The sequence below is a fragment of the Trachurus trachurus genome (genome assembly GCF_905171665.1).
Source record: "Trachurus trachurus genome assembly, chromosome: 8".
In the NCBI taxonomy this organism is placed as follows: Eukaryota; Metazoa; Chordata; class Actinopteri; order Carangiformes; family Carangidae; genus Trachurus; species Trachurus trachurus.
In genome coordinates, this window is record NC_139905.1 from 8,177,207 (window position 1) to 8,200,599 (window position 23,393).

Genomic DNA, 23,393 nt, shown 5'->3' on the forward strand with positions numbered 1-23,393 from the left:
ACGACTTTCTACACGTACTGACAGATACAGCGGGGAAAATAAGTATTGAACGCGTCAACATTATTCTCAGAAGATATATTTCTAATCGAGCTATTGGCATGAAATTTTCACCAGATGTCGGGAACAACCCAAGTAATGCACATATACAAAGAAATCCAAACATCCATGTCCAGAAATTAAGTAATGTGTAATGACACAGGGAATAAGTATTGAACACATGAAGAAAAGGAGGAGGTGCAAAAATGTTTGGAAAGCCAAGAAAGCAGCTGCAGTCTGTCAGTATTTAGGAAGTAATCCTGTCTCCTACTGTATCAGTGCAAAGTAATATCAGCTGGTTTAGTCCAAATTGACGCCTATGAAAAGGTTTTTCATCACCAAGGTGTCATACAAAAGGCGTCTCATGTTGGGGAAAAGCAAAGAGCTTCTCAAGACCTTCAGAAACTGATGTTGCAGAACAAACTGATGCATTGGTTACAGATGTGTCTCAATGCACCGTTTTATTCGTTAGTGCCTTTAATCGAGAACTGAAAAGAACATTTCACCATAAACTGGTCACGAGAGTCAAAAGAAAACTAAGAAGAGTCGTCCAAGAGCCGATGTCCACTGACAAAGAGCTGTAGAGAGAGCTGCAATTAGCAGGTACAGTTATAAAAAAACAAAAAACAATGAGTAATGCATTTAACCGCCATGGCCTCTATACTGCTCACCATACAAGTCTATTGACACGTTCAATACTTATTTTCCCCGCTGTATGTAAAATACTACTGTACTCAATAAATACAAATGTTATAAAGGTACAAAAACATTTTTGTGTCATTGTTTTACTGAACCTGTGCTGCATCACTGCTGCAAATCACTACATGATTAAAAAAACCTGCATCGCTGATGTTTACACATTTGTTTTTAGAAACAGCCTGAGCAAACAGAGGTTCAGGTGCTACAAGATGATGATTTTATCCCGTGGAGTTCGGGGGATAAATCAATTTTGTCGATTTGTTTAAATCTATACTTCAGGTTAAAAATTAAAAAATGAAAATCTGATTATTAAATCTATTCACAGCACAGAACTGCAACCGCCTCCGAGATCGTTCCCAAACCAGGCAGTGTCTCCTCAGTCGTCTTGTCTTTAACATCCAACTAGCTGAGGCAGAAGCTGAGTGGGAGGAGCCTGTGGCACCATGACGACGGCGGCGGCGGCAGCCCTAAAAACCTACTGCTAACATTGGTGGAGTCTTTTCCCTGTAGTGTCCTGTAGGAATCGGAAGAGTTCCCAGTGGAGAGACAGTGCAGACACCGTGGTGTTTCACATCAGTGGAGAAATGGTCCTGTATATATAGAGCTGAAAGAGCTTTCACCATCCACCCCTGATACGAGTTACTGAGCCTTAAACTTATTTGAATAATTCCTTTGTCTTGTGTAGTTTGTTTTTTTTAAAAGGAGAGAAAGTGGATTAAACTTGTAAAAATGAATCTTTTTAGGCCACATCCACCCGACTGTATCTGGAAAGGGAAAAAACGATTTCGACGTTCGAAGGGTCGGGAGAGTTTATTCTTTTTAACTTCATCTATGAATGTTTTTTTTTTTTTTAAATCTGAAATAGCTTCTAACTGCAGAGTCGCTGCCAGATTATGGGATGCGTCAGTCGGTGCTGTGATCCATGAGCACCCATTATATTCCTGGCAAAGAGCTGTGTTCACACTTACAGGGCTTCTACATCAAAAGCCCAACGCTTCCAATGGAGAGAGGGTCGCCAGAGTGCGAGTGGGAGCATCTCTGTCTGGATTCTCTGAGTTATTTACTGCAAGTCTATTCTCTGATCCTGTCGGGAGTTGAAGCAACAATATGAAAAAAAAAAAAATCTTAAGCATGGCAGAAAATGTCTGAGCAGACAAGGACACAAAGCTGGAGGAGAATTTGTTGTTATTGTTGCTGTGATTACACTGCGATGAGGTCCACGGCGTCGGAGCGAGCTGCTTTTGTAGGATTAAATGCTGCTTTGTCACCTCTGCTCTGTTTGTGGTGTTTATAGACAGGAAATCAAGGTGCTGACATTGGAGTGGCACCTCTGCTATTTCTGGATAGTGTTGCCGTTTCTTTCTTTTTTTAGGGGGGGGGCGTTTTCTGACGGTGACATTCAGCGTTCAGTGGAGCGGTGGGAACGAGGAGCAGCACCCGCCAGCTCTGCAGGTATGAGCTCCATTGTTCAACCAAGGTGAAGGAGGAAGAAGGAGCAGCAGCAGCAGCAGCTTGTCTGTCAGGTAGTCCAGACTCACCAGGGTTAGACTGCCCACCATACAGGGTGATAGTTAGAGGGGCCAAATTATTGGGTGTGATAATTGATGAAACACTTTCTTGGTCGACACATATTAAAAGGGATAGTTCAACATTTTGGCAAATCGGCCCATTGCCATAATCCCTATAGTCATAGCAGTAGGTTCGTTACCTTTATTTGTCAGTGCAAGCTATTTTTAGAACGGCGGAGCAGAGCCGCGAGCTGCTCAGAGCTACGCTATGGAGGCTGATGGGATTTCTTGGTTTCCCTCATCAAACTCATCAAATACACAATCCAACAACTCCAAAACGCTCTGGTGGACAAGTTGTGACCTGCACATTCACCACGCTATGAGATAATAACAGAATGTTACGAGACAGAGTTGTTTTAGAGGTAAATTCATGCAGAACCGCTGATGCGCGTTGCCTTCAGGGACAGTTTTTCAGCAAGCAGTATCTGTATTTACCTCTAAAACAACTCTGTCTGGTAACGTTCTGTTATTATCTCATAGCGTGGTGAATGTGCAGGTCACAACTTGTCCACCAGAGCGTTTTGTAGTTGTTGGATTTGATGAGTTTGATGAGGGAAACCAAGAAATTCCATTAGCCTCCGTAGCGTAGCTCTGAGCAGCTCACGGCTCTGCTCCGCCGTTCTAAAAATAGCTTGCACTGACAATTAAAGGTAACGAACCTACTAATATGACTATAGTGATTATGGCAATGGGCCAATTTGCCAAAATGTTGAACTATCCCTTTAATAGAGTTGTATCTAAAATGAGCAAAACCATTTCAATGATAAGGAGGGCTGCTCATCTTTTGTCAGGTTCAGCAGTTAAACTGGTATTGCAATCTTTAGTATTATCCTGTCTTGACTTGATGTATAGAGCAGTGAATCGGCTCCCATCATATATGACCAACATTGAAAAGTTGTTTTGTATTTGTAAAATATATGTTACTATTATTATTTTGTTGTTTTTCATTTATTTAATTCTGTAAGTGTCTGGACCCCAGGAAGAATAGTCATTACCAAGATGAGGACTAATGGGGATCCATAATAAAACTAAAACTAAACCAGTGGTGGTTGAGCTGAGGCTGCGTCCAAACTGCTCCCTGTCCTGGGATTAACAGTCTGCTACAAGACGACACCAGGACGAGCTGATGGGATTATGTCGTCCAACTGGCCTGGGAGCTGCAGAAAGGGACGCTGGGAGCGCTGCCCCCTGTTCACCCCAATCTGCCACCATGCGACCCCAATCAGGACAAGCAATTAAAAACCGGTCGGACGGATGGACTTTTAAAACGCCAGCGGATAATCTGTTCTTTAGCAAAACGTCGAAATAAACAAACTAACTACTTTTCAAAAGCGCGTCGATGCAGCGAAAAGATCCCACAGGGAGGAGAGGGGGAAGAAAAAAAAAGCTGCCGACACCTCTTCATCTCCAGGGCCGTCAATAAAAGGATCAATGATCAATCAATCGCATATTAGTCAGGTCCACTGTTAGACCTGGTGCTGCCCAATTACAAATGCATTGTGCTCGGCTCTTTCTCTGCAGATTAATGGGTTGTTTATTCCCAGAGCGGAGGGTGAAGAGAGCCAGGCGTGTTGGACAGTGACAGAACAATCCTGTTTACACACATCTACTTTAAATTAGACATGGAGAGTAAATGAAAATAAATAAATAAATAGGCTAGAAACTATTCTGGAAAGTATTACCCCACGTTTTAGAGAGACGACAAAGGACTTCCCAGAATTAACAGGTTGAATTTCAGCCAAACAGAGAAACGCAACATATTGATAACACTGTACACACACACACACACAGAACGAGCCGCAGCCAAGTGAGCTGGCATCGTCGGGGAGAGTTTCTAATCAACAACCATTTCTTTTAAATGGAGTTTAAGTGTCTGTGGTGTAATTCTCCTGAACAATGCAGATTACACCGGAGACGAGTCGACGAGGGCTGGAAGACTGATGAGCCAACAACTAACAAGAGGAAACAGCAGATTAAGAGCAATGTTTTCCTGCCTCTAATCTGTCCACGTGCTGTTTGTGACTTTCCTCGCTCTCACTCTCAGTCCTCCTCCGCATTTAACCGACTTTAATAATTCTGATAAACAGAAGAAGAAGAAGAGGGGAGGAGGAGGAGGAGGAGATTACAGTCGATGGGGGAGATTGATCCGAGTCTGTTCACCAAACAAAAAAACACTTGAAGGCCTCATGAGTGTCGCTTAAAACCCATTAACATCCATTTTCCTGCCTCAGCACGGCGACTGTAAACTAAATCGATTTGACCTTGAGCGGCACCGATAGCAGCAGGGCGGCAAAATGATGTGCAATTAATCACGGTGTAATCAATGACAGGTGGCCATAAAGACGTGCCGCAGTGATCGGTCGCAGACACCGGTGATGATCACAATATGTCACCGTATATCACAATACGCTTGACGGGTGCAGTGGTCGCCAACTGCAGCTCTCGGGTCGTGCTGGTTTTTATCCAGGCAGGAAAAGTTTGGGGAAATATTCGCAATACTGAGACTATAAGATGAGGTGAGAGGATCGAAAAACCATTGTCTAATCTGACTGTAAACATGGAGCTGAGATCAATTGTGTTTTTATTTAAATAAATCAATATGAGTTGTTAAAGCGCTGCATTTGCTTTTCTACGTACTCATCCATCTGTGATAAATATCATGTGTTTGCAATAGTTACTTGCAACTGGCTCAGTTGGAGCTGCAACATATGCAAGAAGTCTAATGTGTAAAGTATGATCAGTTTAAGTAAGAAGGACAGATCATTAACAATTTGGGATAGTTCAACATTTTGGCAAATTGTCCCATTGCCATAATCGCTATAGTCATAGCAGTAGGTTTGTTACCTTTAATTGTCGGTGCAAGCTATTTTTAGAAAGGCGGAGCAGAGCTGTGAGCTGCTCAGGGCTACACTACGGAGGCTCATGGGATTTCTTGGTTTCCCTCATCAAACTCATCAAACACACAATTCAACAACTCCAAAACGCTCTGGTGGACAAGTTGTGACCTGCACATTCACCACGCTATGAGATAATAACAGAACGTTACGAGACAGAGTTGTTTTAGAGGTAAATGCCGAGACTGCTTGCTGAAAAACTGTCCCCGACGGGAACGCACATCAGCGGTTTTGCATGAATTTACCTCTAAAACAACTCTGTCTCGTAACGTTCTGTTATTATCTCATAGCGTGGTGAATGTGCAGGTCACAACTTGTCCACCAGAGAGTTTTGGAGTTGTTGGATTGTGTATTTGATGAGTTTGATGAGGGAAACCAAGAAATCCCATTAGCCTCCGTAGCGTAGCTCTGAGCAGCTCACGGCTCTGCTCCGCCGTTCTAAAAATAGCTTGCACCGACAATTAAAGGTAACGAACTTACTGCTATGACTATAGGGATTATGGCAATGGGCCAATTTGCCAAAATGTTGAACTATCCCTTTAACAGTTCCAATTATTGGTTTATTAGTTTATAAAATGATGTGCGTTTCTTTCTTTCTTTCTTTAAAATGGACCTGGAGTCTAAATAATAAAGTTTACATTACATTAACGCTGTTAAATACACAGTATACTCCTGCACTGAGCCTTACCTCCTGCCACTCAAGAACGCCGGTCCATGCAACGATCTTATTGGCCACACCTTGCTGCTGTCCAATTGGATTTGGAGTGTTTTGCGGTCCAGCCACACCAGCCTGATCAAAGCATAAAAAAAATAAAATAAAAATGTTGTCAACAGGTGCAGTTGAGAAAAACAAGAGAAAACACAGAGTAAAATGCAGCCCCCATTAAGTTGGTAACATAAAACATAAGATTTTGTAGAGAGATGATTTAACTTGAACATCACAAAATATTTTGTTTGGCTAATTTTAAACAGTTTCATCCATATTTAAAATAAGTAGCAAAACATGCTCGCTCCACTACTAGGACGAAGAATTAATGAATGAATTTGAAAAACAGAAAAACAATGAGCGCACCCACAGTGATTTTCTGGGGAAAAAGGGAACATCTTCTGGTTTTGATCTGGTAGTAGAACTAACATTTAAAATTCATTTTGATATTAGACTTCACACAGTGTGTTAGTCTGCAAAGTCCGCTCTAGGCTGCTGGTGATACAGCATCGCAGATTAAAGTCTTGGCTCTCTGATTCCTAAATTGAGCAGGGGGCACTTACATTTGAAAATATCAATAGGATTTAAACATTGATATTGTTTACAAGCGGGTGAGAATAGCAAATCAAGTCTTCTGCTGAGCGCCGCGAGACAGTTATAACTCCACAGAAATGTCGACCGTGATGAAACTACAACAAATGTAATGAAATACAAGTCAGCACAAGGTTAACGACCATTTTCCCAGGCAGTCACTAGTTAATAACTACAACTGGCCTCAGTACTGCTTTGATGCCGAGGGCCAATGTGCAACCCATGAATGTGTGTTTTCACTTAATGACCAACACTGGTGTGGAAGTGTGATCCACAGACAGGACGTCTAAAAAATGATGTTGACAAGAAGACATCCCCTATATCCATGACAACGGCTCAGCTGATGGGATAAAAGATGCCGTTAGCACTTCTGGAATAAAAAAAGAGCGTTTCAAAAGCATGAAATCCAATATGGCGTCTGCTGATGAAAGTGAATATGTAACGTTGGAGCTAAACAGGCTGAAAATGTGTCCATCTCAACAGTAAAAGAGATCAAACGAACCCTTCATCCACATCAGAGGTTCAGACTAAAAATACAGAGGGTTTATTTTCGGCGCCGTGGCCCCTTGTAACCTCGCCTCTTATCACCTAGCAACTCTTTTTATTTTTCACTGGAAACATAACTGTGTCCCAAACTCTTTTGTAACGACCATGCTGACATTAGACGGTTTATCTGGACGGTCGGATCTACCGTGGCCGTTGCCGTTACATCGCAATGCACGGCTCTTTAGACAACAAAACCTACCCTGTTATCACGATTTTGTGACGGATTTCGGATTTTATGGCGCTTCGTAAACCGCAAATCAAGAACTTAAATGAGACGTTCAGGTGGTGGAAGGAGGATTTACGTTGTGCGTCACCGAACGTTGCCATCACGTAGCTAAGCGCAGCATCTATCTATCTATCTATCTATCTATCTATCTATCTATCTATCTATCTATCTATCTATCTATCTATCTATCTATCTATCTATCTGTCTATCTATTATTACAGAGGCCTGAGCCAATCAAATCAAGCAAGTACTTTCCAAGTTGGTGTAATTCTAGTACAATATTCCCTCTTTTTGTTGTTATTATTCCTCTGACAGTCCACACAGTTGTGTGGAAGAAAAGGAGGAATCTGGCTTCAAGCACAACATCATTTTTTAAACTGATATCTTCTTCATCTGTCCAAGTCTAATGCATTTTAGTCCAGCAGCAGGTTTAGTCTCCCATCTGTTACACTGGAACTGCTTCAGTATGGACGGACAGGAGGAATTATTACATTCACCCATAATGTATATGAGCATGTGAATATATAAGATCAACGAGTAAACCTTTTCTTTCAGGCTTTACTTTTGTGTTTTCTAACTGTGTTTTCCCCAACTATAATTGTTTTGAATACCTGAATAATAACAGTGAAAGTGTGCATAAAGTTTATGTCAGGTTTTCTTAATCAGAATATGAAAATGAAACACACTTCCTGGCAGTGTTTATCTCAACACATGTCCTATGTCATGGATCCCTGGGTTTGCAAATTAGCATTTTCTGCCTTGAGGCAACCGGGAATTTAGTATTTGGATCCAGTCTCTTGAGCACTGCTGCGATTCAGGCTCAGGAAAGAGATAGAAAAAATAAATAAAAGGAAGAACTCAACCCAGAACAAAAGGCTAAATCTCATCTTTCAGGTGGACGCTGGTATCGTTTTATTGGTTTTATATCGACGGCGACGTACCATGCTGGGCTGTGCCGAAGGCGCCGTGGGCTGATTGGCCGTCGGCTGCTGCTGAGGCGGCTGCTGCGGCTGCTGATTGGGCGCCTGCTGTCCTGGAGGCGGGACTTGCTGCTGCTGATTGGGGGGGACTTGTTGCTGCGACATCATCGGCTGCGATGCCGTCGTGACCGTCGCTATGCTCGGCTGATTCATCTTCACCCCGGCGACCGATGGGATGTTTGGCTGATTGGTGAACGGGGGACCAGGATTGACAGTCAATCCTGGGTCTGGAGGAGGTTTAAAAACACATAAAGAACAAAACCATTACTGACACTATGCTACAGATTTATTTTTATGATTACTTTAAAGGGATAGTTCAACAGTTTGGTAAATTGGCCCATTTCCATAATCCCTATAGTCATAGCAGTAGGTTCGTTACCTTTAATTGTCGGTGCAAGCTGTTTTTAGAACGGCAGAGCAGAGGCACGAGCTGCTCAGAGCTACGCTACGGAGGCTCATGGGATTTCTTGGTTTCCCTCATCAAACTCATCAAATACACAATCGAACAACTCCAAAACGCTCTGGTGGACCTGCACATTCACCACGCAGCTCGCCGCTCTGCTCCGCCATTCTAAAAACAGCTTGCACCGACAATTAAAGGTAACAAACCTACTGCTTTGATTATAGGGATTATGGCAATGGGCCAATCTGCCAAAATGTTGAACTATCTCTTTAAATTTTTTCTTGATGCATAGGTCCTATTATCACTGCACTCTTTTAGGTTTTACTGTAAAATCCACAAACACAGTCACACGTACAAATCATGAAACACTGCAAACTAAAAATCCCGGCCAACATAAACTGTAACTCACAGCGACTCTTCTGGACGTTGGCGGCGTCCAGGGCCATCTGTGCGGCCGCCTGAGCAGCGGTGATGGAGGCCGGATTCTGTCGGCAAGCAGATTAAAAAGGGCAAAGACAATGCTGGGTAAGACCGTTTGAGGGAAGCAACACAAACACCGCTGTCTGAAACCGAGCCAAAAGGCAAGGCGGCAGGAATTAGTCTCCAGGCAGCAGCCTCACCGCCGTGTGGCTGCTCGCCCATTACCTGATAAGGGTGGGTTGTGTTAATGGGTGGCGGGGGCTGCGAGGCTCCGGGGAGAGGCTGAGTGACAGGCAGCGACTGAGGAGGGAGGACAGGTTTGAGCGGCCCGGGTACTCCACCGGAGGAAACTGGAGACAAGACACACACACACACACACACACAACGGGGAGAAGCTTAGAGTTTTTACATATCCTCCTGCAATGCAAAAAAAAAACTGGAGATTACCCAGAAGCCCCGGTGCAGCAGGACAACAGCGCCTCGCTTCAGGTGAAGAGCGAGACACGTTTCTGCAGCAAATCTCTCACTCAGAAGTGTAAGAGTGGTTAAAAATAGTTTGAACTAACGGTCACATCGCATCACATCATCTTACAGCTTTTTTTAATATCTCCAACAATAATTAACACATGTGAAATTAACAACTTGTATCTCAGGGATGATAATTATAGGAAACTGGCCAAAACAAAATAAAAACAGAAACTAGAGCGGAGCTTGGAGGAGAGTCGGTGCCGAGAAGAGAAATAATAAAAAATGGCAATTTAGTAGCTGAGTGAAAAACATGGTAAAAAAAGAAAAGAAAAGATGCACAGGAAGAGATAAACAACATTAATGCCAGCTTTTCTTGTGTCATTCGCAGCCTGAAGGAATGCAAAAAAAAAGAGAAAAAAGTGGTGTAACATCCCATCAAAAGTGTGTCTGGAGATAAGAAGCTTAAAGAATGCAGATGCTACAAGTGAAACTATAAAACTACACTCTTCTGCACACTGTCGCAGATAAGACATTGTTCATCCTGAACAAATACTACAGTGTATTATCACTGCAAAACGCTCTCTCTGTCTTAGAAGGCCTTTTGCTCTGCTCTGCCTGCTACTGTACTGTACTGTGATCCAGTAAAGATTTATCTGTACAATAAAAGCTGCAAAGTGCTCCACCATATCATTTTATTTGCATTTATTGCAGCTGTAAGTAACCAGTCCTAACTAACTCTGCAGCTCCGCTTAAGTGACACAATAGACATAATGATGCGACGTAATATAAAAAGAATTAGATGAAAAGACATGTGATTAGTAGCGTTGACACTGAAGCTGCACTTATTGGTTTGTTAAAGTGCGTTTTCTTACAGCTGCATGCCAATAAAGAACAGAAGGACGTAACAGTTTTATTAAAGCTGCAGTAAATATCTGTTCAACTTCTCACTGCCAACCTGAATTAAAAAATACATATTAAACAGGTACATTTTCTTTCCCTCACACTTAACTTTCTCCACTTTCTTTTTTGTTTTCTACAATTTTTTTTTGTCCCGTTGTGCGCAGACAAACTCGGCCTGATCATGTTGCTGTAGTCAAACTGTGTTGATGTTAAATGTTTGGGATATAAATAATGTTTGGGAGATTATAGGACTGGGTAACGGCCAGCATTTTGCAGCCATCTATTGCTGTAGGGTTTCATGGTCGCGTTTATCCTTAATCGTGTTAATGAAGGAATTAACTGTTTTACTTGTGAAAGGCTAAGATTAAATCAGACAATAAATATAGTGAAGCACATTGTCAGTCTAATAAAGCCACCACATTCAGATCAGAGGACATTTACAATGAATCTAACTAACAGACGAGGTTTCAGACAAAGTTCCTCACCAGGGAGCGAGATGCCTCGGACCAGGACCATGTGGAACGGGTCCTGGCTGTAGTCTGGATGCGGCTCTACCACTCCGCCTACCGGGGACGCCCGCTCAAACAAAGCCCTCAGAGCGGGAAGTTTCCGAGGAGCCACAACCGAGAAGTGAATTCCTCTCTGAAAAAGACAAAAGTTATATTAAAATGAGCACAATGATGCAGCTACTATGATACAAGACAGGTTGTGTTTGTGGTCGAACTATAACTCACATCTCTGATGATTTTGACCAGGTTGTCTGCCGTGCAGCCGGTGTAGCTGACGCTCTCCACAGCAGGAAGCAGATACGGAGGAGAGTTACACAGCAACACGCACACTTTGTGTGTTTGACCTCTGATGACACAGGATAGAGAGAAAGTGAAGGATTTTAATTACTAGTATATTACCATCTGAGGTAATAACTTATGTATAACATCTGGAGGTTATCTCCAAACTTAAATACAGTCAGAGTTAACTGTGACAACCTATGATGGAGCAGTTGCAAAGTTCTGCTTACATGATTTCCAAGGTGAAGTGGGAAAATAGTTCATACTTTTTTTAAGGAGAAATACATTACTTGGTGATGATGAGTAATAAAAAACTGACTTACATCTGCTCCCTCATCTTCTTAAAGTCGTCAAAGAGCTGCAGGGCCACAGAAAGACCCTCTGCAATTAGACTACAACTTTCTGCTCCACCTCCCATGAACCTGTGTGGGGAAACACATTTAATATTCAAAATGACTTTAAATCCAATAACAAAAGACAAGTCAACATTAAAAGTCATAATAATGTTTGTTTTGTAATAACTGAGGAGATTATTTATCGGTAGTTACTGGATGCTGTCGATCCACGAGACAAACTCGAAGGCAGAGCTGGTTGGCGCGTGGCACTGAACGTACGACTCTGGAGCACAGTCCACTGTGTTGAACACTACGAGTCCATACTGTGTCCCACCGTACTGGAAGAGCAATAATACAAGAATACATTGATTCATTCATGAGAAATATTAACTAAAGTCTGTCTTTGAAATTACCACCCGAAAGGAAAAAAAAAAAAGAGGATAACACTCACATCTCCACCAAAGTCTGTTTCTGCTGGCGGCCCTCCATTGAAATATCTATAGCAAACAAATATCACGTATAAAACAAAAGGCATTTACATATGAAATAATATAGGACAAGCTTCTTTTGTTCTTACTCGATAGCGGGAAGTATGTAATTTTTCCTTAGTGATTCAAAGTAAGGTCCGAGGTTTGCTGTCCCTTCGATGACGAACACCACATCAGCCACCTGGTTGGTCCCAGGCTTTGTGGATGGCTCCATTAGCGCCGAACCTGCCACCATGGAACTGGACACAGAGGAGAAGCCATCAGTCTATTCAGATCTTAATACAGAGGTCCAGATCAAAACAACTGGGATACACAAACAGCATCAAAGCCTTTCAATGCTCATCAATACTCAGGGCTCCAGACTAACTCTTTTTGCTCGGAGCACAGTGGCCCCTAACAGTGGCGCACACTGTAAATCAACTTGCAAAGCAAATATTCACATTTCCTACAGGTGCAAAGAATATCATGTAAACATTACATTTTACTTCATAATTTCATTCAAGAAGTGAAACTTACATATATTCTACATTCATTACATGTAAAACATGTTTAAGCTGCTTTTGTTTTACTTCAAATTGTTACAGCTTATAGCTCATGAAAATATCTCAAATGACAATATTTACTGTCAGTATTTATTTAAAGTCAGTTTTCTGGACAACTTTGTGTTTCTATTCCTTCCCCATGACTGTGGATGCATTCACTGAACTAATCCAAGAAATACAATGATGATTTGACCAAACTTGCATGAGATGCCAGCCACAAACATCGGGAAAAAAACGTAAAATATCTTCAACAACAAAATCACTCTGAATTTAGCAAGAATGGGAATTCTATTTTCTTAATCGCATGTTTTGAAAATCAACTTTCCCACCATCCTGTTTCCAGATGCACCTGCACTTCTGAGTAAACACATTGGATTTTGCCAGCATTATATCCCTCTATTTGCTTCACGCATATAAATGAAGCTCGACTTAATTGCATCGTGTTTAATTTTCAACATACCGGTAGTTATTATTAACTGAATGAACTGTTTTGTACTGAGTCCTATGGAGGAGAAACTTCAGGGAGCTAAAGTTAATAAGCACCGGTAGTAGCATCCTCTTATACTCGTATAATCGTTTAATCCGCCACCTAGGACAAATAAATTAACATTAATTCATAAATTATTATATTAGGACGGATCAGTATCCTGTGAAGATGGAAAACCGGTAAAAGAAAGCGAAACAATATCCGAACTGAGCTGAGCATCACGTTTAGCTCCATGCTACGCAGGTAAATGTCCACAATGAACGCGGTTTATTTATTAAAATTAACCCGAGCTAACAGACTATAACCGGGCTAAAAGGCGGTGTGGGCTGACCTGGTGGTGCGAGGCCGCAGATGGAGTCGCTGGGTCGGCAAAACCGTATAGAAAAAAGACAGTAACACGAGCTTGAATTGACAGAAACTGCACAGAGCAGCTAGCTTTAGTATTTGTTGTATTTTTGGCGGAAGTGACGCGTAGACGTGCCCACTATACGTAGTGACGTAGAGGTCTTACGTTACGTACGGGCCTGCGTGCTGCCATCTACAGGCTGAAGCTTTGAAGCTCAGCCGCTGACCTGCTGTGATTGAAGGCAACGTTTTGCAGGTTTTACAATACAAATTCAGGTTTGTTTGTATTTTTGCAGTTTTTTTTCTCCATTTGGCCTCATGGTTCAATATCATCTTGTGATTTTACATGTTATTAATGTGTGAGTTTGTAGTGTAAATGTATGAAATATCTATGATTTGACAATGGCATGTACCGGTATTTGTATTTTGATTAATATCTTTGGTTTCCTTTTGTACTCTATGTATATAATTTGGTGCAATTAAAGCTTCTTATCTCAGTGAGATCAATGCTCTTTTGTACGTGGTCCCCCTTAAATGAAATAAACTACATTTATTAGTCAGTGAGGATTCATACCGACAGCATGTGTGATTTATGTTGCTCTGTTTAACAAGAGATGCAACAAAACAATCACAAACATAAAATTAAATTGGTCTGATCAAAGCTTTTGTTTCATGTAAACTGAGTGAATTATATTATTCATCTATATTCACCCGGCAGGTTTATACAGTTTTATTTCTCTCTATCTCATTGATCATATTTGTATTGCTTCAGGTAATCTGTGAGAAAAAAAGAAGCAAAATCTTGATGTAAATTGTGATAGTGAAAACCTCAGCTTTTGTGACACAGCCAAATATTTTTCACTGAATGACCAAATGTATAGCCCACGGGCCGCCATTTACATCACACTGACACCCAGCATCCTCTTTTATTAGTCTGAATCATCCAGAAATGAAAAGCAGTCTTCTTCACAAGCTTGCGTTGGTGATTTAACCAGATTATCGTCATGATGAGTCAGGTTTATTTGAATATCAAGGCAATTTAAAGTGCTTTACATGACAGATTGAAAGGCATTAAATGAAAACAAAATATGAATCAAAGAAAAGGCAATGTGAATTGAAGCAGTATAATGAAAAAAAAGAGGATACAAATTTGCTAGAATTGAGTAAATGGGTGTGAAGATTACTGTGCAGTGCAGGATATGAATGAATTGTCTCAAATGTAATTAAGCATATGGTAGTGGGGAACAGAAAAGTTTCAAGGCGTTGCTTTTAAATAAACGAGAGCTGTGTGGAGTCGACCAGACCTCATGTTGTCTTGAAGCTGTTCCAGATACATGGTGCATGAAACCAGACTTCGTCTCTGAGGAGTGAGCACACCTGTCCTATAGACGACCCGACGTCTGGACCTGGACGCTTCATCAAAACATAGCAGCCAATTAAAAGTGTGTTTTTTTGGCCCCAAACCATTCACTGCCTTAGAAAACAACAGCAGCATTTCAAGGTTAAGTACCCGACGCTCAGGGTTAGGGAGACGGTGCAGAGGTCTGAGAACGAGTGAGACGTCCTCCACTTGAGACCTCTGAAGAAACCAGCAATGATCAAACCTAAAGATAAAGTTTTACAAGCTTTCAAAGGGGACGATACCCAGTCCAATATCTTTGAATGCAATTCAGTCAGAAAACGAATTCAATTGAACAACACATTCCTGCTGCACTGTAGCTACCGACATACCGACATACCTAGATACTGTACCTGGGTTCAGCTGAGGTTCCTAATGTCTTTATCTTTTATTTTCCTCATTGACAGCACATTCAGCAGCAAAATACAACAGTGAAAATGTATAGATTTATAATCACAGACTGTTGTGAATCAGACTGATAACTGCAGGAACAAATGACCTTCTGAACCCGTTGGTTCTGCATCATGGCACCTTAATGTTGTATCTTCGCCCTGAAGGCAGCCACAGGAATTCACCCAACAACGGACGTCTTGGATCGATCAGGATAGATCCGACTTTTATCAATGACCTTATAAAGGTCACGGAGGTCAGACAGGGCCGTACCAGCTATTTTTGTGGCACACCTTAAAATAGAATAGAATAGTCCCCTGAAGGCAATTTTTCGATTTGATAAAATGAAAGTGACTTGTGTTAGTTGATGAAATTAAAAAGTAAGAAGAACCGATTCAATAATTCAGGAGTAAAAAATTTCCATAAAAGTGGTGTCGACATTAAGGCTCAGTCCCATTCCTCATTCATAACCCCTTCACCGACCCCTACCCCATCCCACAGAGTGGTAGCAAACAGCACACTGGAAGAACAAGGTGGTAAAATATGGACGAAGATTGAATATGACACTGTAATTTTCAAAATCCTATACTAATGGAGAAAATACTACATTTATTTGTCTCTTTAGTTGCTGCAGCCACCTTCTGCTGTATTCTGGGAAATTTTTTTTAGACCCTTTGTTTCCTACTCTCCTAAAAAATCTTCGTTTGAAGGACTTTATCCAAAACAGAATCAGGTGTTGTCTCCATAGGTGTGAGGGTAACGGAAACGTGGAGGCCCAAGGTCATCACTGACGATTATCTCGGCGACGTCTCAGTTTAAACCTGTGAACTTGGCTCCACCGGCGGCATCGGTCAGTGGAAAGTCATCTGCGATTGTATCTGCCTGAACGTCATTTAATGGCCTTCCTCAGGTGGACAGGGCAGGAGGCCAACACCGAACTTTCATCAAGGGTACAACAACTGAGAATCTATACCAGACTTTTAAAACCCGACAGACTGTGAAAAGACCTCGTCGCACAATTAAGTGCCGACTTTTTACAGACTGCAATGACAGAAACATGATGTTCAGTCTTGCTCCACTGAACGTGTTCGGATTCCTCTACGTTCTCGTTATAGAAATCAAAACCGGAGCGATGCTTCGCCTGGAGGGGTAAGAGAGAGAGAGAGAGCGAGACGAGAGAGAGAAACCTGAACATGTTCCTGGATTTACGTGAACAGCAGCCGAATTGATGCTGCTACAAAGACCGGCTAAACCCCAGCGCCTTGCTGAGAATTGACCTTGAGCGTGTTTGTTGCGGTGAGCTCACAGAAAAGCTGAGGTGCACCGTTTTAGGACAAATCCCTTGGAAGGTTTCGGTCGAGGAATCACTCGCGAAGCCTTAACACGAGTCCATTTGTTGGGAGCAATAGAGGGATTCAGACTCATGAAAGAACTGGAGGGATTGGAGGGGAGGAGGGGGAGGTGAAATATCATAAGGCTTTTCTTGTACTGTGTGATGTTCACTGGGATGTTCTCATTGCTGCTGCTGATGCTGCTGCTGCTGTTGAGCCAGATCTCCAGGAGATGTCAGCAGATATCTACAGTAGGTACAGTAGATGTCTGGCTGTTTATCACACACACACATGGTTACAGATGGCAGATTGAAAGGGCCTCACTCTGCCTGAGAGCCTGGTGATGGATCTATCTATAGGATGTATATGTTTAGACTGCGTGAAGCTGCAGAAAGGGAAAAAGCTCCAGAGGGACGGCAACAATCACCACCACCAGCAGCAACAGCAGCAGCAGCATCGACATCCTTCTCCTCAGGCCCGGTTTCACCTGAGCCTTTGTTTTAATTATATTTATATGAATTGATTTTGATACTCAAACCACCGAAGCTTCTCCAGACTCGGCTGCTTCCTCTCCTGTGTAACCTTTTCCTCTGCAAACACTTTATACCTCGAGTCGTACGGTACCCCTCCACAAGCCTCGGTGCTGAAAACAAGAGCTTAATTACAACAGCAGACTAACCTTGCTGCCTGTCAGCTGAGCACAATACACCGGCGCCTACAGTAACCTGTGGTGTTGTAACACAGCGCCGTACGTACCCATTCTGTGGGTCCAACAATAGCACCGACTCCCCCGGGGTGGCTCAGTACAGCACACAACAAAAAAAGGGGGGGGGGATTCAGAGCTCATCACAGTCGAACCCAACCCACCCAACAGAAACAACGCTGCTACGTATCAATTCGACCACCAAAATCGTAAGAAAGGCAACAAAATGTGAGCGACTCATGCAGCTTTTTTTATTTTATTTCAAGGCGTCGGTGTGGGCAACCTGAGCAAAGTTCAGCTGAGTAAGGGTTTGTGCCCGAGGCAAGGATGCGGATGCAAACATTAACCCCCCGCCCACCTCCCACAGAGCTTTTTATTATTCTGACTGAGCAACGTGGCCAAATTAAACTGACAGAGTGGATCATGAATGTGTGTGTGTGTGTGTGTGCGTAGGCTATACCCTTTACTCTGCAACCCTGGTGCTCTCTGCTGCTCAGAGGAATATATATATACAGTACTGTGAGTCTGGCTGCTTTGAACTTCAACACAAACAGTGCCAGCAGCTGCCGAGCAATTACAGAAAAGCCTGCTCTCTCTCTCCAGGTCTGCCTTTGGAAAAAAAACTAAACAAAACTACACAATGTTTAGTTGTTTTGTTTTTTTCTTCTTTTGTACCATTTTGTTTTTCCGTTCGGTCCGAGAATGACATAATAAAATATGAATGAGAAATATGGTCGGTGCCGTGGCGCTCCGTGTCTGCGAGGTCCAGGTGGTGCGGTAAAGACAATCCGTCTCCTGCCCGGCCGCGGTACCCAGCTGGGATGCTGAGGGCCAGATGGTCCGTTCACAACAGGTAATCACAGCCAGCATGCTGATACACTGACAGCCGCACAAATGGGTTCTACCAGAACTATCCAGAGCGTTTGGGAAGCTGTGATAGTAGCCTAACCCCGCCAGGGTCCCAGGGGCCTTTTCTTTCTTCTGTTGAGTCTGTAGCAGTAGCACTGTTGCCGTGGCCACGACGTCCATGTAGCGAATAATGAGCAGAGCTTAAATACAGATTCTCCAACGTGTTTGTTATTCTTTTATTCATTTTTATTTAACCCTCCATGTTGTCCTTCTGGGTCAAATTGACCCAATCTGTTACCTTCCTCCATCCTTCCTTCTTTCCACAATCCCTTTTCCCTTCCTTCCTTCTTTCCTTCCTTCCCCTCCACCTTACTTCTTCTTCCTTCCTCTTTTGATCCAATTGACCTGATCATCTAACCCTTTCCTTCCCTTTTCCCTTCCTTCTTTCCCTTCTTCCTTCCTCGAATGAATCTGTTCCCTCCCTCCATCTTTCTTTCCTTCCTTATTTCCACAATCCATTTTCCCTTCCTTCCTTCCCATCGTCCTTACTTCTTCTTCCTTCCTCTTTTGATCCAATTGACCTGATCTGTTCCCTCCCTCATCTTTCTTTCCTTCCTTTTTCCCTTCCTTCTTTCCCTTCTTCCTTCCTCGAATGAATCTGTTCCCTTCCTCCATCTTTCTTTCCTTCCTTCTTTCCACAATCCTTTTTCCTTTCCTTCCTTCCTTCTTCTTCCTTCCTTGAATTAATCTGTTCCCTCCCTCCATCTTTCTTTCCTTCCTTCCACAATCCTTCCTTCCTTCCTTCTTCCTTCCTCGAATGAATCTGTTCCCTCCCTCCATCTTTCTTTCCTTCCTTCTTTCCACAATCCATTTTCCTTTCCTTCCTCCCTTCTTCTTCCTTCCTCGAATGAATCTGTTCCCTCCCTCCATCTTTCCACAATCCTTTTTCCCTCCCTTCTTTCCTTTGTTTCCTTCATCCTTACTTTTTGACCCAATCTGTTCCCTCCCTCCATCTTTCTTTCCACAATCCTTTTTCCTTTCCTTCCTACCTTCTTCTTCCTTGAATGAATCTGTTCCCTCCCTCCATCTTTCCACAATCCTTTTTCCCTCCCTTCTTTCCTTCGTTTCCTTCATCCTCACTTTTTGACCCAATTGACCCAATCTGTTCCCTCCCTCCATCTTTCTTTCCATAATCCCTTTCCTTTCCTTCCTTCCTTGAATGAATCTGTTCCCTCCCTCCATCTTTCCACAATCCTTTTTCCCTCCCTTCTTTCCTTCGTTCCCTTCATCCTTACTTTTTGACCCAATTGACCCAATCTGTTCCCTCCCTCCATCTATCATTCCATCCTTTTCCCCTTCCTTCTTTCCTCCCATCTTTCCCTTTGTCCTTCCATCCTTCTTTCCCTTCATCCTTCCTTCCTTCCTTCCTTGACTCAGGAGGAAAACAGGAGGGGTTAAAAAAAACTACAAAAATAAAGGGCGGGCAGCGCATTCAGGGATTCCTCGCCTACGTTTCCTCATTCAGAGCCGTAATGTCAGAGGATGTTTCGCAGGAGTTTCTGTTTGTAAGGTGAATATCATTAAGAGAGTAATTCAGAGAGAAGGTCAGATCCTGAGGCCCAACTCCGGCTTTAATAATAATAATAATACACCGTTCCCCCCGCAGAGCCGAGCTGCTCCTGGTTGAGCTTTTTCCACTTGCATGCATTCATTGAATTCATTATTTTTGAAAGGTTTTTGGTCGTATTATTTATAGTGATGGAATAAAATGTTTTAAAAACTGTGTACGTGGGCATAATAGGGAGGAAGAAGAGGAAGAGGAGGAGGAGGAGGAGGAGGTTTTGTATAAAGATTAGGAAGCTCAAACTTTCAGGAATGATGAAAACCTGGTTGCAGGTGAAGAAACTTGAAACGATGTTACCACCGTGTTGCGTAAAGATGTTTAAAGTTGAAACACACGCAGATGGTCCACAAGGCCAAAGCATCACCCGGAGCTGCTGCTGCTGCTGCTGCTGCTGCGGCCTCCATCTTTCCCTCCATCTTTAATGATGCGAGGGAGTTCATTATCATCGTTATGTATAATAATCAGATATATTAGCAATAAGAGCTAATGCCGCGCTGTCAGCTCAGTGTGATACAAACAGCTCTCTATATTACACACACACACACACACACACACCTCCCCCGGTCTCAAACTTGCAATCCCCCCCCCCCCCCCCCCATCATCATCATCCTCCCCCTCCCTCCCTCCCTCTTTGCCTCTTTCAGCTCACTGAACTGAGTGAAATGTCTTTCCGACTAAATGATTTTTTATTTTTTTTTTGCACAGTGGGAACGTTGCCATGGAGACAACACCCCCCCACCCCCCTCCTTACCCTTACACACACTTTCCTCTCTCAACAGTCTACAGCATTAAAGCTGTGCTAACTGGTGTGCTGTCACGTGTGTGTTTGTGTGTGTGTGTTTCCCTCCTCTTGAACTGCTAACACTGTCAGTATGCTGCAGGTGCCCCGCGATGAGAGGCGTCTATATACAGAGCCATCCTCCTCCTCTTCCTCCTCCTCCTCCTCCATGCAGCCATCTCCTCTCCTCTTCCAGGTTTTCCCAGTCCTTCCTCTTCCTCCTCCTCCTCCTCTTCACTGGCATTCTCCCGCTCTTCATCCTCTCTCGTTTGTTTAATCCTCTCTTACTCCTCCTTCTCTGTCACACCCCCCTCTTCCTCCTCCACCTCCTCTCTGCACATCTTCCTCCTCCACCTCCTCCTCTTCTCTATCCGCTTTTCTGCTGAGGCGCTGGGGCTTGCAGATTGCCGCTGCTGCTGGTGGTCGTGGGCATCTTCGCTTTAGCAGGAGATAATAACCACATGACAAATAATATGAGTGTTTTAAAAATAAAGGAGGTGAAACACAAGCACCGAGGAAGAGAAGGGAGGCAGATGGAGAGGAGAGAAGCTCAGAGGGCAGGCGAGGCGTGCTCCATTTTTTTTTTCTTTCCCCTTTTTGCATTTAGGCAAAACGCGGCCACAATAAAGAATTCATGACAAAGTGGCTGAATAATTACACACGACTTAATGCACAGCAGAAAGTCAGAGAGGTTGTGGTAATAAAAAAAAATTAAATAAAAAATGAAGTAAAAAAAAGAAAGAAAAAAAGTTGGGTTCAGGCTCCTTCTGTCCAGGTGGAGCGTCTTACCTTTATATGCACGAGTCAAATATAGACTGTGTACATCTGAAATGCACAGAGCTTTGCATTTTATATATAGCACAGCGCCTGGCATGTGTGACAGCAGCTCCAGCAGCAGCAGCAGCAGCAGCAGCTCCTCCTGCAGCCTCGCAGCCCTGCCGGATTAAAAAGAAGACAGAAAACCCAAGGCTGGATGATACATATCCTTTATTTCCATTATCACTGCTTCAGTCGCACTGTTCCCACTTCCACATTCGGCGACATCCTGCTGTCCTGACTGAAACAATCGGCCTGGATCGACTGAACTCCCCCCCCCCCTACACCCACCCACCCCACCATACCATTGCACACAATTCTCAGCACTAACCAATAAAAAAGTAAACCTCTTGAATAAATTATATATAAAAAACAACTGAAAATCAAAAAGAATACCAATTCGAGAAAGATAAATACAGCATAAACAACGTTATTTCATCATTTGTTGTTTTTGACCACAGAGATAAACAACTGCTAGGTCTCCATTTAGTCGTCATTAGTAGTATTAGTATCAAGTTCATTGTCAGATTTTGCTTAAAGCATCACTTATATAATTTTTCATTGCATCAAGTTGACATCATTCATGTTAATATAAGCATGCAAACATGTTTCCCCATGACCATTCAGAACTGCACTAACACGAGAAGACAGCGAGAGAAAGAGAATAGAGAGGAGGATGAGGGAGGAGGACGAGGAGGAGGAGGGAGGGAAGAGGGTGATGCACGGAAAGAGGGCAAGATGGAGGGACGGTGCTGAGGGAGGAGGGGAAATAAAAGAGCGAGAAAACAGACGGATAGGTGAGGTGAGGGGGGGAGTGAGGGTAAGGAGGAAAGGTAAGGATAGCTGGAGGAGAGAATGAGTAATCAGACAGTAATCAGACAGACAGAAACAGGGAGAGGGGGAGGGGGAGGGGGAGGAGGGGGGAGGCTGGTTCATCTATGAGTTTTGTAATCTATCACCAGGGCTAAAAAGAGAGAGAGGGAGAGGGGAGGGAAAAAAGGGGGGAGAGAAAAGAGGAAGGGAGGGAGGGAGGGTGGGAAACAGAGAGAATTATGGGGCCTCGAGACCAATGGATCAATACCATATCTACTTATACAAGCTGATCAATAGTCCCCCAGCTGACTAACCACACAGGATACTCGCCGGTATGATGCAAGATGTGTGTCGCACAAGCACACACACCGGTAAGTAAGTCCTGTCCTGCCCCACACCACACACACACACACACACACACACACACACAGACACACACAAAAACACACAACACACACCACGATCCAGAGGTAAAGAGGAATAAAGTAGATCCCCAAACACACACACACATACAGTAGACACACATAGCTTCCTCCACTGAGGTGTGTGTAAGTGTGTGTGTGTGTGTGTGTGTGTGAGGATGAGATGGCAAATACAAGTAGCTGTAGTGAGGTGTCGTACTGTTGTTTGTTGCTGAGGTTTTACAGTAGTAGTAGTAGTCGCAGTAGCAGTGACGGACATGGCTTTATACTGTAGTAGGTCTGTAACGGTTCACACACAGGAAGTGCAGAAACATCCAGGCGCTTATTTTCCCACAACACCTCCTCCCTGTTGTCTTCTTGCTTTTTTTTTTTTTTTTTTTTTTAAGGGGATCTAAGTTTGTCATGATCTGTGGGGCCGTAAAACAAATAATCAGCCTGTTTAGTTTTTTTTTTCTTCTTTTTTTTGTATTTTTTTTGTTTGTTTGTGTTCCTTCTTGTAAATTTTAATCAAAACATACCCGACAATTTAATTTTTCAATCACTGTGCCATCTGGGGTTTCTTCTTTTTTTTTTTTGTTGTTGTTTTTTTTTTTTTCTCCCTCGGACATACAGTACACAAATTTACTGAAAGAAGTACAGGATCAACACAGTTACTTACATCAGGCAAAGGGTTAGAGAGGAGAGGAGGGTGGAATGATTGGCAGCTGATCTCAGAGACGACATAGACAATACAAACTAATGTCTATGAAAGACAGTGGTTCCCCAGGCACGTATAGTACACACACACATACTCTCTCAACACACACACACATGCACGCACGCACGCACACACACACACAAAATGGC

At 43.0% G+C, this 23,393-nt stretch overlaps 1 protein-coding gene across 5 annotated transcripts in view; it reads right to left on the bottom strand.

The window, feature by feature from the left end:
* Positions 1-13,518, bottom strand: part of med25 (mediator complex subunit 25) — a 28,636-nt gene extending 15,118 nt beyond the window's left edge. For 4 of the 5 annotated variants that reach the window (XM_083977248.1, XM_083977250.1, XM_083977249.1 and 1 more), the window contains exons 1-11: positions 13,409-13,518; positions 12,138-12,287; positions 12,012-12,057; positions 11,774-11,898; positions 11,549-11,647; positions 11,172-11,292; positions 10,923-11,079; positions 9,295-9,419; positions 9,059-9,134; positions 8,208-8,473; positions 5,886-5,987 (exon numbers count right to left, since the gene is read on the bottom strand). In XM_083977248.1, the coding sequence (XP_083833374.1) occupies positions 5,886-5,987; positions 8,208-8,473; positions 9,059-9,134; positions 9,295-9,419; positions 10,923-11,079; positions 11,172-11,292; positions 11,549-11,647; positions 11,774-11,898; positions 12,012-12,057; positions 12,138-12,283 (1,263 nt within the window). In that variant the 5' untranslated portion in view covers positions 12,284-12,287; positions 13,409-13,518. The remainder of the gene's footprint in view (positions 1-5,885; positions 5,988-8,207; positions 8,474-9,058; positions 9,135-9,294; positions 9,420-10,922; positions 11,080-11,171; positions 11,293-11,548; positions 11,648-11,773; positions 11,899-12,011; positions 12,058-12,137; positions 12,288-13,408) is intronic. The other variant, XM_083977251.1, reaches the window with a different exon arrangement.
* Between the last annotated feature and the right edge of the window lie 9,875 nt (positions 13,519-23,393).